Source organism: Aphis gossypii, chromosome X, assembly GCF_020184175.1.
Source record: "Aphis gossypii isolate Hap1 chromosome X, ASM2018417v2, whole genome shotgun sequence".
Lineage (NCBI taxonomy): Eukaryota > Metazoa > Arthropoda > Insecta > Hemiptera > Aphididae > Aphis > Aphis gossypii.
In genome coordinates this window covers 21,448,475-21,465,358 of record NC_065533.1, presented here as the reverse complement: position 1 = coordinate 21,465,358, position 16,884 = coordinate 21,448,475, and the positions used below count along the sequence as shown (strand labels likewise).

The following is a 16,884-nucleotide window of genomic DNA, read 5'->3' as shown; positions in this document are numbered from 1 at the left end:
TATATTATATAAAATTGCGTTAGAAAGAACATAAAATTAAAATATTATAAACAAAATAATTTACAATATTATTTAAAAATATAACTAATTTACTTTTGAAGTTTCCTTCTTTGGACATGATTTTATTTTAATAAATTTTAAAACATTTATACAGAAGTACATAACATATAAAATATAATAAAATTTGATTTTCTAAAATAAATAAATGTACCAAGTATACTTTAAAAATATTAATAAAATAAATAAAACAAAAATAAAATTTAGTATTCAGAGTTGGATATATGCTAAAAAAATATCCTCAATGTTATTTATACGAGTAGAATATGTTTTGCACAAATAATAAGAGATTTTTCAACTTTGATTTGCATAAAAAGAAATAACAACATGTAGGGCAACAAAATCAGGGTTTAGTTGAACTAGTGTTATGTTGGAATGATATTCATGATTCATTTTGATCAAGTTTTAGTAGCCATAAAATTTAAAATGCAAAGACAATTAAAATGGCTATAGATTTTAGACTAAACACAGTATAACACACACAACTAAAAACATATGATAATACAAATTTATTTATTTTAAGTTATCAAGAGCTTTTTGTAAAAATGTAGAAAAAAATTAACTCATGGCTAACATTTTTTGGATATTCTTTGGTAATTCCACTGGTTAACAAATATTTACATTTTCATCTTAACAGAAATAAAATTATTATTTTTATATAATTTATAAATTATCATAGTTACAATAAATATATTTGACTAGATAAATTATGATCATGATTTTATTTCATTAAAAAACTTCCATTGAACTTAACATTTACTAAAAAAATCCTTTTATTTTTTTTAAATTGCTATGCCCAACTCTGATGTTACTTCATTGACTGACTAATTCTAGTTGACTAATTTAATTGACTAATTTATTATGACTTTTGTTTTATGATAAAACACTGGTATTGTCAGTATTTACACCACTATTTCCTGTGCTACTATGTTGAACTTGTTGATGGTGATTTTGAACACTTCCACCACTAGATGATACAGGCGTTAATCCCGTGCCACCATCCATGAGCGAATCAAAATTCAATACTACTACACCATTAGAGCCATTTTCAGATATTTTTTTACTATTACCATAATTACCATTGTTAAGTTGCAATAGTGTAGTAGGTCGTCTTCTTTGCGGCTGTTGCATTACAGAAGTAGGAATAATATTTATGGAATCCTTGGAATCAATGTCGGTTTGAATAATAGAATTATCTTCATGCTTTATTATAATATCATCAACATTATTACTATCATTATCACTGATAACTATGTTTGTACTGATATTTTGTTGTAAAGGAATTCCCTTAATTGATGACAAATGATTACTTAATATAATGGGTTTTGTTTCAGAAATTTCATTTGAATCTAATATTGTAGTAGTTTGATTTACAGATGCAATGGAATTTGACAACTGTACATTGTTCATATTTACAGCACATTTGTGCTGAGCTAACATTTGTTGTAGATCAGTTTTTTGTTGACGAAGGCCTTGAATTTCAACTTGCAATCTCAACCTTTTATCTTCTAACTGCCCAGTTTCCTGAAAAACGTGTAATATGAAAAAGTTAATAAATGGTATATAATATAATACTAATATAAACATAATATATATTATATATATATTGTAGGTATAAACTGTAACTAATGGCCTTTGTTAACAATATAAACTTAAATCAATAAAAAAAAAAACAGAAAAAGTTAGTTTTAAGCCAAAAAAAAATTTATTATGGTAAATAGACTTGTTAGTTATTATAGAAATATATCTATTTTAGAAATCTGAAAATTAAGAAAATCATCAAATTTAAAAGTGATTTTTATAAATAGAAGGTATATCATTCGTCTATTTATGTTTCTTGTTTGTCAATATGAAATGAATATGCTCTAACAATTTTAATTTTAATATTTTCAAAATAAAAATATTGAAAAATGTTAAAACATAAAATTATGTTTTTATAATTTTTTAAATATGATTAAGTTTTAACCATGGGCGGATCCAGGGGGGGCACTTTGGGCAAGTGCCACCCACGTCGGAAAAAAAATAATATTAAAAAAAATTTTGGTGGGGGGATCTATATCAAATATTATATAATGTTCCCTATAAAGTACCTCGACCGTACATTCTAGATCCGCCCTCGGTTTTAACATTAACTTAAGAATCCAACTGCTACCATTTTAACTTCAAATAAAATAAATAATAATTTAGCAATATACCTCTAAAAGTTCATTGGTATGATCCATTCTGCGCTTACGGCAACGAGCTGCTGCCAGTTTATTACGTTCTCTCCGGACTTGGCGACGTTGTTCTTCTTCTGCTGACATCTAGAAAATATTGAGCAACAATAAATTATCTAATTACACAAAATATAGATAAAGCTATGGAATATTCGTTAAAAAAACCTTATATTGTATAACTAAATAATACAAGCAACATAATTTAAAAAATTAAATGAATAAGATTTTAACTCACTATTTTGTTATCTTTGTTATTAGTCCGACGGCCACCTCCTGAATTGGCTGTATTATTCTTGAGTTCACTTTTATTACTATTCTTTGAATTTGATTTATTGTTTTTAGAATTTTGTTTACGTGTCATTTTACCAGAAGTTGTATCACTACTATCTGTTCCATCATCAGCTGCAGAATCATAATCATCATCGCCTTCTTCATCATCAGTAAATTGTCGTTTATTTACACTACGGGCTCTATTCTGAGGTCTTTGGGTAACTACTACTCCTTGCCAGTGTGAAGATGATGCTGAAGTAGATGAACCTTTTGCACTAAATATAGAACTTGAACCAGAACTTGTGCTATTGTTTAATAAAATTGTTGAACCTATGTAAAAAAAAAATATATTCATTAATAAATTAAAAAATAATTAATGAGTAATTGAGTATGAATAAAATATTTTTGAGAGATCATATACCTGACGATTGTTGAGCACTAGGGTTACTGGAATTGATTTGCAATACTAGTGGTGGGACAAAACCAGCCTGCCTTGATGCAGCCGTTGAAAAGGAATTATTATAATCATTACGTTGTTGTTGGTTTAAACTATTTTGATTTAAATTTTGATGATTTTGTACATTATTGAGACTAATATGTTGATTGTTTAGGCTTTGAAGACCTATTGTTTGACTGCTTAGATTATGTATAGCACCACGTTCTTGTAAATCAGTACGATCTGAAGCTCCTAAAGTTGATGTATTTATAGTAGAACATGAAGACGATACAAGGTGATGCAGGTCGGAAGCTGCAGCTGCAAAATTTTCAGGTGGGCCAGGTGACAAACTAGCTATGTCAGCAGCTATGGTACGAAGTGTAGTTGGTGTTAAAGTTGGTGTTGTACGTGTAGGTATACCACCACAATTGAGACCATCCAACTAGAAACAATTTTTTTATTTTATTTAAAAAAATGTATTACAAAAATAAAACAAATTACATACGTGTTTATTTATGCTAATTATTACGAATGCTACTTATTTAATATATTATACCTAGAAAACTAAATTTAAAACAATAAAATTGTACATAAAAACCATAATTTCATATACTTTTATTTATTTATTTATTTTTAAATAAGTAATTATTTATCTAACCATTTAAACAATTTTAAACAACTATGAAATTTAAAGGTTAATTTTGAGTATCTATTATGACTATAATAAATAAATACTTTTTTTAAAGGGAGAAAAATGAGTAAATGGTATATCCATTAAAAAAATGATATAGCGGAATACTAGTTCTATATTTAAAAATATGTACTTGATAATGTGTATTTTTCCCGTACTAGTAGTTAGTTAAACACTAAAATGTCTACATACCTAAACCACGAATAATTTTCGAGAAAAATGTGTTGACCAAACATACTATTAGTCACAAATCACAATAAACAAATTTATTATACTAATATATCTACTAACTGCCTATCGATATAATATTATATTTACTATAATATATTAACAAGACTTAGAGAGGGTAGGGAAATGTCTGTGTTAAATTATACTTAGGTGTACCTACGTAGTAATATATATAAACATCGCCTGTGCATTCAAATCGAGTGTCCGCGATCGTTAACGAACGCGTGAAATGATTTTACGGTAATACAATAACTAGGTAGGTAATTAAAATATTATCTAAAACTAATAATATCAACCTTGTGCATGTCGCTAAAGAATGAAGACGTTGTGGATGACGGCCGTTTAGTCGTCTCATCGTTTAATGTGGTATAAATGCTGTAACTGGCGTCCAACTGCATGATTTGCCAGCTACAAGTGCACAAGCCCACGGGATCTAGACAATCGCGACAGACGGACGAGCTCAAATCGTTGTGGTTATCGGACGAAGGTACCATTTGTGCTGGTTGAAGCATAATATTTTAAAAATCGATCGACAAAAATCAATGTCCGTTGTCCGATTGCCGAGTAAACACACAGTATACGCGAACGTGGATATCGTCGTCTTAAATTATTATTTAAACGCTTCCAGCAAAGTCTCGCGGAATTCGACGGACGGAGAAACCGCGTAACGATCGCACACACCTGTGTAAGGCCGACGCGGAAGATGGCGATAGAGCAGCTACGAAACGGTCGACTTTCGGGTCGAGAGTACACTGAATGACTAAAAACTTCACGCGTAGTATAGCATAATATCGTTGTCGTGCCGCGGTGGGTGGAGACGGGAGACACACTCCGGAAGGAGTGGGAAAACCGTAAAACGGACTTATGCGACGGCGACATTTCACCGGCGGTTGAGGAGGGCACGGTACGTACACTATAGGCGGTAGCGGTACTTGGTGAATGGAACTTTGCGTACGTACGACGGCCACTATACCACCACTGCGATTCAACGGTACCGCCACCACTTGGCCCGCCGCCGATGACGCGCCCGGTAAATCGGGACAGCCGCCGCAACTGCGTGACTCATCGGCAAACGGATTTACGTCACGACGACACGATCCGCGATCGCTCGTCATCTTGTGCCGCAGATACGCGCATTAATATGTATATATATATATTCTTCTAAAATACGGGTAATATTGAAGCCGCGAGCACACGCACGTCGACAAGAACATTTTTTTCACCAATATCCTCGGAATCGTGTATGAGTCAGTGGTAGATAATTATTAATATTATATGATTAAATATAATAGTACGTACGCAATACGATCACGAGTGGCGTACGAGCGACCGAGAGCACACGATAAAACCGGTAGTATAAGAATAATGATAATAACACGATCAACATTAAATTTAATAATTTAAAATATAAGAGCATAATATAATATTATATTAGGTATATATAATAGTACATACGTTTTTTTTTTAAATTATTACATAACACTATATTCATTTTATATAGGTACTTACATAATACTATGTAACTTTATTCGTGGACAATTTTTATTTAAATCACGTACGCAAAATGCGTACGTATAGAATTCATAACGTAATATACATAATTTGTACTATGGTATCGGAAGGATTGATCGAAAATTAACGAACACTAATAGATACACTATTTTTAAAAGTCCTTTATACATCAAGCTTTACATTACCGCATAACTCATCGGTGTTTTAAGAATTTTTAATTCGTGTTAACACAAAGACTTTCGATCTATTTAAATGTGCCTAGTTAAACATAACTAAATTTATATTTCACTTATTATATTCAAAATGTTGGGCCTAAAATTTAGATTGAAATATAAGGATCATATTACAATGATTAATAGTCAGTTATTAAAAATATTTTGATATTGCTTATTTGTCAATATTTCACGTAAAATACATGAACGAAAAAAAATACCGAAGGAAACATGATGTGATTAACTTTAACTTAGTGATTATCTATATTGAATATTAGAAGTGACTTAAGAGTCATAAGTAAAGGTTAATAAACTTAATTGCAGAGACCGAACCACTAACTTTATTATTTATAAGAATAAAATATATATATTTAAGTATCTATATTATACTTCGGATTAAAAATTATAATTAAATTTATGTGGGATTAATTTCACATTTGGGAGTACTTAATCTCGGTATCTTTCCAAGTTTTAATAGGTAAGATATTTTAAAATATCTACTTATAAGTATTAGTATATAGTATACAAACTATAACTTAAATGTAAAAGGTAAATTAATAAAACATTGAGCGTAGTCCAACGTGTCAGGGTGACTGTGAGAAAAATAGCAAATATTATTGGGGGTTCTATTATCAATACAAGTATGGTGGAAATTAAATATTAACTTAATAAAATATAATAAATTTAAGTAATTTCAAACATCTATAAATAACGAAAAAAAGAGCTAAACCATTTTGAAAATTATATGATTTCTAGTAAATGTAGGTATAACAATATTTAATGAATACATCATATCTATATTATACAGTTAATCATTTTTAAATTACAACCAAAAATAAATTCAATTTTGTCTAAAACTGGTGTTACATCTTTTTTCCCAGTTAATTTGAAAAATAAGTAGTAGAAATATTTTACATACATTTGACATACCCCTTGTTCTATTCTGTGACACACCCCTCCCTTCAAAGTACCAAATAGAACCTATTTTCAACAAGAAAATTATTTTCAAAGTTTAAAATCTAAGTATTTTTACTGACCTAAAAGATTATAATACACAGAAAAAAACACACTTCAACAAAATCAACACATTCGTCTGTTTGCTCAATTACTCAAAATCTTAAGCATAAGCATTACTGTAGGATTTTAGTCAATGTCTGAAAGTTTGAAACAATAAAAAACGAATAACTGAGTATTTGTTGACGGCTTTGTATAATAAAGTCTAAAGTACTATTTTTAATATTTAAAAGCACCAATTGTATCATAAATTAAGTTTTTTCCAATATTTTTTCTTACAAACTAAAATTAATTTCATAATATTCAAACAACAATAATTGACTATTTGTAAGTACCTACATACGTTGTATACTTCTAATAAAGTTTTCCAATTATTTTTAATAAAAATATATAATAATAATATAATAAATTATGGGTGCCTATTCAATATCGATGTATACTAATTGAGTTCCTATACCCGAATGGGAAAAAAATAATATGTCTATTGAGTCCCGGGTACAAATGAAATGTACGGGAAATATACGAATTGAGTCCCAGGATTATTTTAAGTAAAATATAAAATCAACCGTCCGGAGTTCACATACAGCGGAAACTAAGCCGTGCAGCATTAAAATATAATATCAAATATGCCTCATATTTATGCCACGCATCAAAAGTTGCTTCGTCTGGATGCGTGTGGTATACGCATAGACCATATGGAGACGTGATATCGTTCATATCATTTTTGACTTTCATCAGATAACATAATAATAAATTATATAGGCCGTCGGATCGGGAATTTTAGATTTTATTTCTATCGTTGCTAGTATAATAATTACCAATACCAATATAGAAGACTACGTTTTATCATTAATATCATTTTTATAAGTATAACTTTCGTCAGATAACATAATAATTATTCTTTGGCTAAACATTTTTTCATTATATATACACTCTAGTTAAAGGGATACACCGAGCATCATGGATGATTATGCGAAGTGAAAGAAATAAAAGTATATTTTTATGTTGTATGGAAATGGAAAGGAAAAATTTTTTTTATTTGACGGGACTCAGTATATTAAAATATGGACTCGATTAGTATTATACCTAAAACAATCCGTACTGGATTCGTTATAAAAGGTTATACTGGCACTCAGTCCGTATGCAGCCGAATGTATAACAGTCGTTAGTTCAACATGGTTAAAAAAAAATACATTAAAATGTTACTAAAATATAAATAATTAATTAGAGATACCAATTCACAATTTTTTTTTTATAAGTTGATTATTTAATGTGAGACATTATCGTAATATTGTTAAATAGTTTATCATAATTTATGACCAATGATTAAGTTATCTCATCGCGGTGCAAATACCAATTTACTGATTTACTGAATATATATTTTATATATACTTTAATACTTACTAGTTACTTATATATTAAAACAATATTACTCGTGATTTGATTATTAAAATAGTAGACAACAAAACGCAAAATACATGAACACAAAAATTAATTTAAAAATAAAAATTTTAAACAATGAATAAATAAATAGTATATGCATTATAGTTAAACATATAACTGTAAATATAATTTTCTGAGGCTCATCTTATAAGTAGGAGTTAAAAATATTTTTAGAGAACAACTCTAGCAATAATAAGCAATTATTTACATCTCAAAAATTGTTTAAAAATATCCAGTAACAATTTAAATGTACTTAGTAAAATCGAGTATACTTAGAGTACCTACTAATTTATAAAAGTTGAACACTTTTAATCAACATTTTTTAAAAAATATTTATTATAATATATTAATTTTCCTTGTCATAAAATAAAAATACTAGGTAATATTTTTTTATCCAATACCATTTAAATATTTTAAAAAATAAAACATATTTATAAGGTAATTCATGTATGTTATAATATTTTAAACCAGGCCAAACTACGGCTAGCGAACAAGTTTTAACCGAACTAGTCCCCTCTAAAGACGGTAAATAATTTTAAAAATATATGAAATACACAAAGTCGTTGTAACTGACTTATGTGTTCATACATTTTGACCCGCTAAAAGCTTTTGATATTTTATGGGGGCCCCAAATGAAAAAGTTTAGATAACCCTGTTTTAGACGATATTTTTGTATACATTTTAAGCAAATTGAAATTTTTTTAAGACATTGAGCAATTTATTTACCGGGAATTAGATTGAAACTAAAACATTTATATGAAACTATTTGAAAATATAAACTTAGCCTGTATATATTTTCCTTCAAAACTGATAACTTCCATATTCACTTTCTACCAAAAAAAAAAAATAATAATTTAGATAATTTTTTTTCATTATCAAAATACGAAGTTATCACCGCCCTTATTAATATAATATCAATTATTATATTCTAACCAAAAATATTGTACATACATTTTGGCGTGCTTTTCTTTAAATAAATATAAAATAAATATAATAAATTAAAATTAAAATATAGTAAAATATATAATCAATTTTTAATTATATTGTAATTATACATATATTATATTATTAATAATGTGTGTGTTATAACTTATAATGCTATAATATATGCTTATATAAAAATTTAACTCAAATAAATTGCATAAATAATACAAATAAATTAAACAATTAATGTAAAAATATCATAGTTTAACTGTAATTGAAAATGAACATTGGAGAAAATCCATCTCATTTTTGTAAGAAAATTGTTCCATCCGAAACTATATAGCATGGTATCAAATCATTACACTTTTCTGTTTAATTAAAAGTTTTATACATTTTAGTCAATCGTTTTAATTATACGCTTTTTTTAAATGTATGAAAAACATAAGTGATACAGAACTTTAGACTCCCAGCAAGAGAACAAAAAAGGCGTAAAATGATCTTCATACATTTTTTTAGTTAAGATGATGTGTTATTTATCGAACTTGATTTGATAAAAAAAATATGGTACATTTCCATTTTTTTATTACTGACATGTAAAAGCCTCAGATATTACAAAGCGTTAATCTAAATCATTTTTTTTCTAATATTTATATTTTTGATTAAGAAATAAACATTTTAATATATTTTGTGACATAAATGTTTTATATGTATGGGTAATTAAATAAAAAAATAAAAATGAATACTTAATAAAACACTGATTTTTGAGCTATGTCAACTATAAAGACAGGTAATGAATTAACGACTACTATAAATTATAATCAACAATATAAGGTATTCGAACAATTCAAGTAATTTTACGATTTATTCACGATTTGGTTGAAACTTGAAATAACTAACAATAAAATTTATATTGACAAAATAAGAATCATACGATTTCCATCGGGTGTATTAATAATTTATGACTTGGAAGCAAATGTTTAAGAAATAAAATTTAAAAATATATAGGTAACTAAAATTTTTTTTTTTTAATACTAATTTTTAATTTTTTTACTATACAAAAAAACAAGTGTTGAATAGAAAAACAAACGAACAATAATTAGTCATTTGAGTACTAGATTGTATAATCGATACGACGATATCAAAAATTGTTACCTATTTTATCTAATTTATTACACCATTAACTCTAATATAACTAATGACATATTAAACATATATTTAACAGAATAATAATTATTGTTAATACGTTGGTGAATAGTAAAATATAAAATAATACGAAACTCGTGTATTACAATAATGTACTTTTATTTTTGTTAAAGATCTTTATTGTAATAGAATAAATAATGCTTTAATATCTTTTCTGATAAGAAAGTGAACTTAATAGATACTTTTTTCTTTTCTTTTTTACTGTGGGGGAGGGGTAGTGGTAAAAGTAAAAAAAATCAGAGTATTTTTTTTAAAGATTGGGAAAACAATCATATTTGTAAAACGAGTTTTCGACAAAATTGATTTTCTTATTTTGTTATGATCTTAACACAAATGTTCGTACGAGTACATACTTTAAATTTTTTGGAATATTTAATTTTATATTATTTTCTATACAAGCTGTAATTTAGAAAATATTTTGAATTTTTAAAATATTTATAAATACCTACTTAAAATGTTCGTCTAATTTTTAAGCGTTGATAAAAATATTTTGGCTCAGTCAAAATGCTTGAAAATTGAAAATAAAATTCTTCACGTCGTTCTTTAACTTAAAAATTAATGTGACTTTTTTTAGAAGCATTTGAAGTTCAAATGTTGATAAAATTCGTCAATTTATGAAAAAATAAACTTATTATTTTGTAGTTATAACAGTTTATGAAATGTTTAATTCTGATGACTAAAATTTGAAAATGTAATAGAAGGATCTTCATAAATAGTTCTTACTGATACCCAAAAATGTTTTTCTATTGATGTTAATGTTCTAATTTTGACGAAATTAAATATTTAAACGAAAAATAACTTAGGTTCAAAAATATTATTTGTGGGAACTGGAGATTTGAGGCTTTTACGTATATAAATATAAAGTAATTTAAATCAGTATTAACTAAAAAATTAATAACAATAATACATAATATTAAACCTATAATATACTATTATAATAATTAATGCCATAGTTTTGGAAAAAAATAATTCAAAGCTATTGTATTAATAAGTATTCATTATAGTAGGAAAATAAAGTACTATGATAGCAGTATAAAATATTTAAAAATATATACTTAGTATGCAATAATGCTGACAAGTGACAATGTAATAATGATGTATCTGCTCAGAATCAATTTTCGTATGCAATGATTTACTATCGAATTCAAATTTAACACATCCATTATTACTATGTCTCACTCAATGTTGAGGCATGCTCAATATCTAGTGTTCAGCAGAGGCGGTTACCTACTTCTCCACCCTTTTAATTATAATTTTATGATGCAAAAATAAGACAAAAAAAAATTGGGTGTAATTTAATTTTTAAAGACGAAAATATGTTGATTAAGTTGATGTTCTTTTTATTTATTCTAAATGCATGTTAAGATTAAAACAATAAAATATATTGCAACTAGTATAATGAGCAATGCAATAAAAGTTAACTTAATTGTTTTAAGTTTAAGATACCGAGTTTAATTTCAGAAGAAATTTTCAAAAAAAAATAATCAACTTATTTATTTAAAAACGGTATTTTTTAAAAACCTTTAACCAATAAAATAATAAATCGAAATAAGATATAATGTATAATCAATTTATAAAGAATCTTACACAAAAATCTACCGCATAAATCTGGTGTAACAGTTATTTCAGAGTGGTCAGTTTAACTCATAGAGAAAGTTTGTGATACACATTAACCAGTGGCATTGGTGACGGGAAATACCATTATGACGAATTCATTATTGACGTCATGGGATTACTCTCCCACCAATATCAGTATTTCGTAAATTTAAATATTTTAACAATAATATTAATATTACAGGGTCAACTTTGTATTATGTTTTTAAAAGAATATTTTAATTTTTATTTAATATAAAAAAATAGTTAACCGCATGTTTTTGAAATGAAATTTAACTACCTATTTAATATTTATATATTGGTTAAAATTTTAAGGATTATATTAGTATAGCATTTATTTTTAAGAGGATGTCAGCGCACTATTTGTTTTTTCTCCAACCCATACATAATAGCATAGACAAAACACATACACACAAATTTTTTTTATTCATTTTTTTATTTTATAGTTATTGAGTAATCTAAGAGTGGAATCAGCTAGATATAACAAAATCTATGGAAAAATAAAATAAGTATTAATTTAAATTTACATATTATTTTTGTTTTTCAAGTCATATTTAAAGTAAAATTACTTATAAAATACAAATACTTTCAGCCAACCCCTTAAATACATTATCCTCTATAATTTTTGTAATAGGAAATTCTACTCAAAGATTAATCAAAACAATGAAACACAATTTTAAATTTTGTTTATTCTATAATCTATATTCATCAGAGAGGAAACAGAGCTGTAAAATCTACTTAGAACCTAGTATGATTAATTATGGTAATCATGGCTGAATTTATCAAATATACCTACTTAAAAATATTGTTAACGTTAATTTAACAGTTACAAAGAAAATAAAAGTAATATGAAATACTATTTTAATTTTTAGTTAAAATAACACTTAAAATAATTTGTTACAATATCAAATAAACCTAGACTAACCATAGGCAAGAGACAACAAAGCTCCTGCCCTGAGCCTCGTGCTAATAAAACAAACTCTGAGACTTGTCAGAAAAAAATTTACCCAGGCCTCGCTTCACCTTCAAATAAGCTTTGAGAAGACTGCAAGTTTATTTAATAAAATAGCAAAATAGGTAATACTTACATCTAAGAAATTATTATTAGTAATATTTTAGACTAAATTAATATTTACCTATAAAACTATTTTTTTTTTTTTTATAAATGCAATATTGTAAATAAGCCTTTAAAACTAAACGGTTTACTGCTTAGTATTTTTAACTATATCAATACATATACATAGGCTTAGTTTGAAAATTATGTATACAATTGTTCTTTATTTATAAAACAAATAGGTATGTTATAAATAATTTTAAAACTCCTATTGCTAACATTATGTTAAACATCTACAAATTAACCAAAGCAGTGGCGGTCTAAGCCGGTAAGATATTGGGACTTTTATTAGTGGACTTGGGCTGCCAGTGAGTAGAAGGATGTTCATATAAATAATAGTTACTATATAATTCTACATATGGCCATAGAGAAAAATATATTAAACAATACTGATGTTGAAGACATTATTAGTATTATAAAAAATAAAAGTATAGGTATTTATATTATTAGATAAAAAACTTATTTATTTATACTTTATAGTGTATATATATACATTTTTTAAATTCAATATTATATTTTAGTTTAATTTAATGTAAAATATAAGTTACTTTGTTTAATAATTACTTATTTAAGAGAAAACATTATGTTCTATAAAACTTCAAAATAAGCATGAATTTATATCCTAAAAAATCACTGAATAAATCTAGAATAAAATTAATTTTTAGGACTGATCAAATAGTTCTCATTATCAAATTTTTATAAGTAGTCTATTGTTATAAGTATATATATTTTAAAAATAATACATTAAAAATATGTTGATTTGTTAACTAAAAAAATTGTCATTATTATATTTTAAATATATTGTAAATGATACAATGAATAAGTTGTTAATTACATTTAATAATTAAAGAATATTCAACGTAGTTTATATTACCTTAGTGGCAAGTAAGATTTAAGAAATTAAATAAATTACTTTAGGATAATCTATTCACTCAATATAAGTAAAGTGGTATGTGTTATGTTTAAAAAATAAATAAATAAATAATAAACTTAGGTACAAATAATACTAAACATATTTAATTAAAACAGTGAATATTTACAAACTTTTCAACAGTTTTATTTATACATGCTAACAAATAAAATTTAATTCTAAACACAAATTAATACCCAAGAAATTATAAGAAATAAAAAAATACATTCATTACATTTCCCCAATATATTTATTTGTATTGAATTATCTTATTATGATTAAAGATGAATATAAGACCAATAAAACAAATTATGCTTACTGAACTTATTAAATTTAATATTTTAAAATATAATTAAATATAATTAAGAAAATAAAAATGAAAATGCAAAGTATAATTCAACTAAAAAATGATCAATTTATTAAGAATTTGGTTTTTATACTTGTACGTTGTATAACATAATAACATAATACTTAAAAATAATTAATATTTCATTAATCAAAATAAATATTATTTAAAAAGACCAAGAAAAAATACAATGAAGAAGATCATAAAAAATGAAATACAGAATAATAAACCTACTAAAAAAGTGATCCTTCAAGAAAACTCATGATTATTTTAATGTATGATTTTAGATGACATTTTTTTTACTACCTAAGACAATTTTAATTAGTTAAAATTTGCTCAAACTTATCAATATGTCAATACTTTTATCAATTGTTGTTTTAAAAAAGGAAAATTATTTGAAAAATTCAAAAATATATTTACTAAAACAAATGATACTTTATTATTTTAAAATTAGTAATCATAAATATACACATATCACATATGTGCCATCTCACATTTAATTTGTTTTATATTATTACTTAGTCTTAGTGTCTTGCCTATCACATTTAACTATTTTTTAAAACTTTTATAAAAGTATAATAATAATAATTTAATCAGCAGCAAATATGAATACTGTCTACTGAAGCAATCTCGTTTTATTTTTTCTAGCTTCATATAATGTATTAAGTTAACATGATATCATACAATATAAATATTAAATTATATTTATAGTTTATTTCGAGGTTTATTTTTAATAAAAGTTAAATTAAAATCTATGTTACTATAAATTACTTGCTATATTTCAAAATAATATTGTGTTCCCTGTTTAGTATTTATCAATCACTGATACACTGTATCAAAAATAGACAATGGCCATGTAACATTAATGTTATATAACATATCATTGCTTTTCTTTTTTAAATAAATGGTTCAAAGTACATTCAAATTACTAAACATTAATTTTTGGAATATAACTATAAGAATTCCATTTCACTTAATTTAATTAATAATTAAATAGTAAAAATAACTAATTTTATACTTATTAAATTAAAATTAATTAAAAATTATGTACATAATGTGTTTTTTAGTATTATAGGTTTTTTTTTTTTTTTTTAATAAGATAATAATATATTTAGCAGAAATATTTTAAGAGATTACTTACAGCCAAGATGGTGGTAGCCACTGATGTAACAGTTAAATTATTATTACTGGTAATTGAAGAAAGAGCAATTGCAGGTGGTGGAGGAGGTAGAACAATTGAACCAGATGATGAGATTGTTTGATGTAACAAATTTGAAGAATTTTGTTGTTGTCGATTTGAAAACATTGTTGATGGCCTTGTAAGTTTAACTAAAATAAAACAAAAATGTGAATGATTAATATTTATAAAATTATTTTGTACAACACAAAGTACACATACATTTTTTTAATTAATCAACTTCGAATAATTTTTTTTAATAGATAATAAAATAAAAAATAAAATAATAGAATAGTACGAATTATACATCTGCCATTTACTTGGCGAATTTAATTGAACTATTAAAGTTATTTCTCAATTGATAACGAACGATGCTCGTGTTATCACGATAACATTCTAATGTTTATAATATATATATATTATCAATTCGTAAAATAAAAAACAGAGTTAAGAGCTTAAGGCTTACAAATTATTACTGTACTAAAATTATGATATGTACCGTGTGTCGTGTACGTATTAATATAAATAAACTAGAGAAACTGCAGGACATAGACACAAATATTTTATCAGAAATTACATTCAAACACTTGCGAAACGCACGAATAAGACAAATGAGTCAATTGTCAAAATAATAAGATAAGTACATACCTCTACCACATATATCTATACCTTTATAGATACGACTTTTGTCAACAAATTGTGAAAAAAAAATGCAGTGTTGACTAACGGGCGTGCTCGGGTGCCCGGCGATTTGATATCGCGTTTTGAAAAACGTCGACCACTCGAACGAGTCGCGGCGGTAGTCGAAAAACTTTGACGTTGGCAAAAAAAAATTAACAAAAAAAAAAAAAAAAATATATTAGAACCGAAAAGAAAACGCGATAATAATACTGCGCGCGTACGAGATGTTTTCCTGATGACTCATCGCCCGGCACTATGTAGTGGGGCAACGATTTTTTGGGTGGCAGCTGTTGAGATAGGCGTTAGCGTAAGTGGGGTGAGAGCGACGTGCTAGAGTGGGTACGGGCAACGAGTATTGTCGTAGTAGTAGTTGTAATAGAAATAGTAAGTAGTAGTAGTAGTAGTAGTAGTAGTAGTTGTAGTATTGATGGTAATATGCGTCATGGCCCGCGCAATAACACGTCGGAATAGAGCGACGATAAAATGACGACAACAGGAGGGGACGCGCTAGTCTAGAGAATTAATATTATTATATATTGTGCAGCCGCGTTTGTTAGCTTGTTATAGCCGTGTAGGAAATAATAATAATATACTCTATAAGAAAAATGAAATAGGTAGGTAGGCGACCACTTAACGAGTCGGAGTCGAGTGGTCGACAATAAAAATATCGTAAAATTAAAACGTATATACTTAGACTAACCTACACGTGATACGTCAATAACATAATAATATCTATTATTTTAATTTTTCAATACATATAGTTTGTTTAATACTTACTTAAGTACTATATTCAATAACCTGTGGATATACAGTAGTATACCTCTACCTGTCTGCAT

The 16,884-nt window shown here is 26.2% G+C and overlaps 1 protein-coding gene across 3 annotated transcripts; it reads right to left on the bottom strand.

The window, feature by feature from the left end:
* Positions 1–445: 445 nt before the first annotated feature.
* Positions 446–16,391, bottom strand: LOC114119684 (transcription factor kayak). 3 transcript variants are annotated; one of them, XM_027981337.2, is made up of 6 exons: positions 16,016–16,391; positions 15,332–15,519; positions 2,965–3,421; positions 2,509–2,873; positions 2,253–2,360; positions 446–1,581 (listed from the first exon to the last, which is right to left on the bottom strand). In XM_027981337.2, exons 2-6 carry the CDS (start codon positions 15,494–15,496, stop codon positions 931–933), a joined length of 1,746 nt encoding a protein of 581 aa, XP_027837138.2. In that variant the 5' UTR covers positions 15,497–15,519; positions 16,016–16,391; the 3' UTR covers positions 446–930. The 3 variants fall into 3 exon arrangements, with proteins under 3 accessions (XP_027837138.2, XP_050061122.1, XP_027837137.2); XM_050205165.1 differs by lacking the exon at positions 16,016–16,391 and adding an exon at positions 15,590–15,742; XM_027981336.2 differs by lacking the exons at positions 15,332–15,519; positions 16,016–16,391 and adding an exon at positions 4,195–5,254.
* Positions 16,392–16,884: the final 493 nt, after the last annotated feature.

Bases quoted from the DNA above. Each gene is read 5' to 3' on its own strand.
- LOC114119684 (XM_027981336.2), bottom strand. From the start codon at position 4,410: ATGCTTCAACCAGCACAAATGGTACCTTCGTCCGATAACCACAACGAT. The intron at 3,422-4,194 runs GTTGATATTATT...AATTGTTTCTAG, and splicing joins TCTTTAGCGACATGCACAAG to TTGGATGGTCTCAATTGTGG. The intron at 2,874-2,964 runs GTATATGATCTC...TTTTTTACATAG, and splicing joins TAGTGCTCAACAATCGTCAG to GTTCAACAATTTTATTAAAC.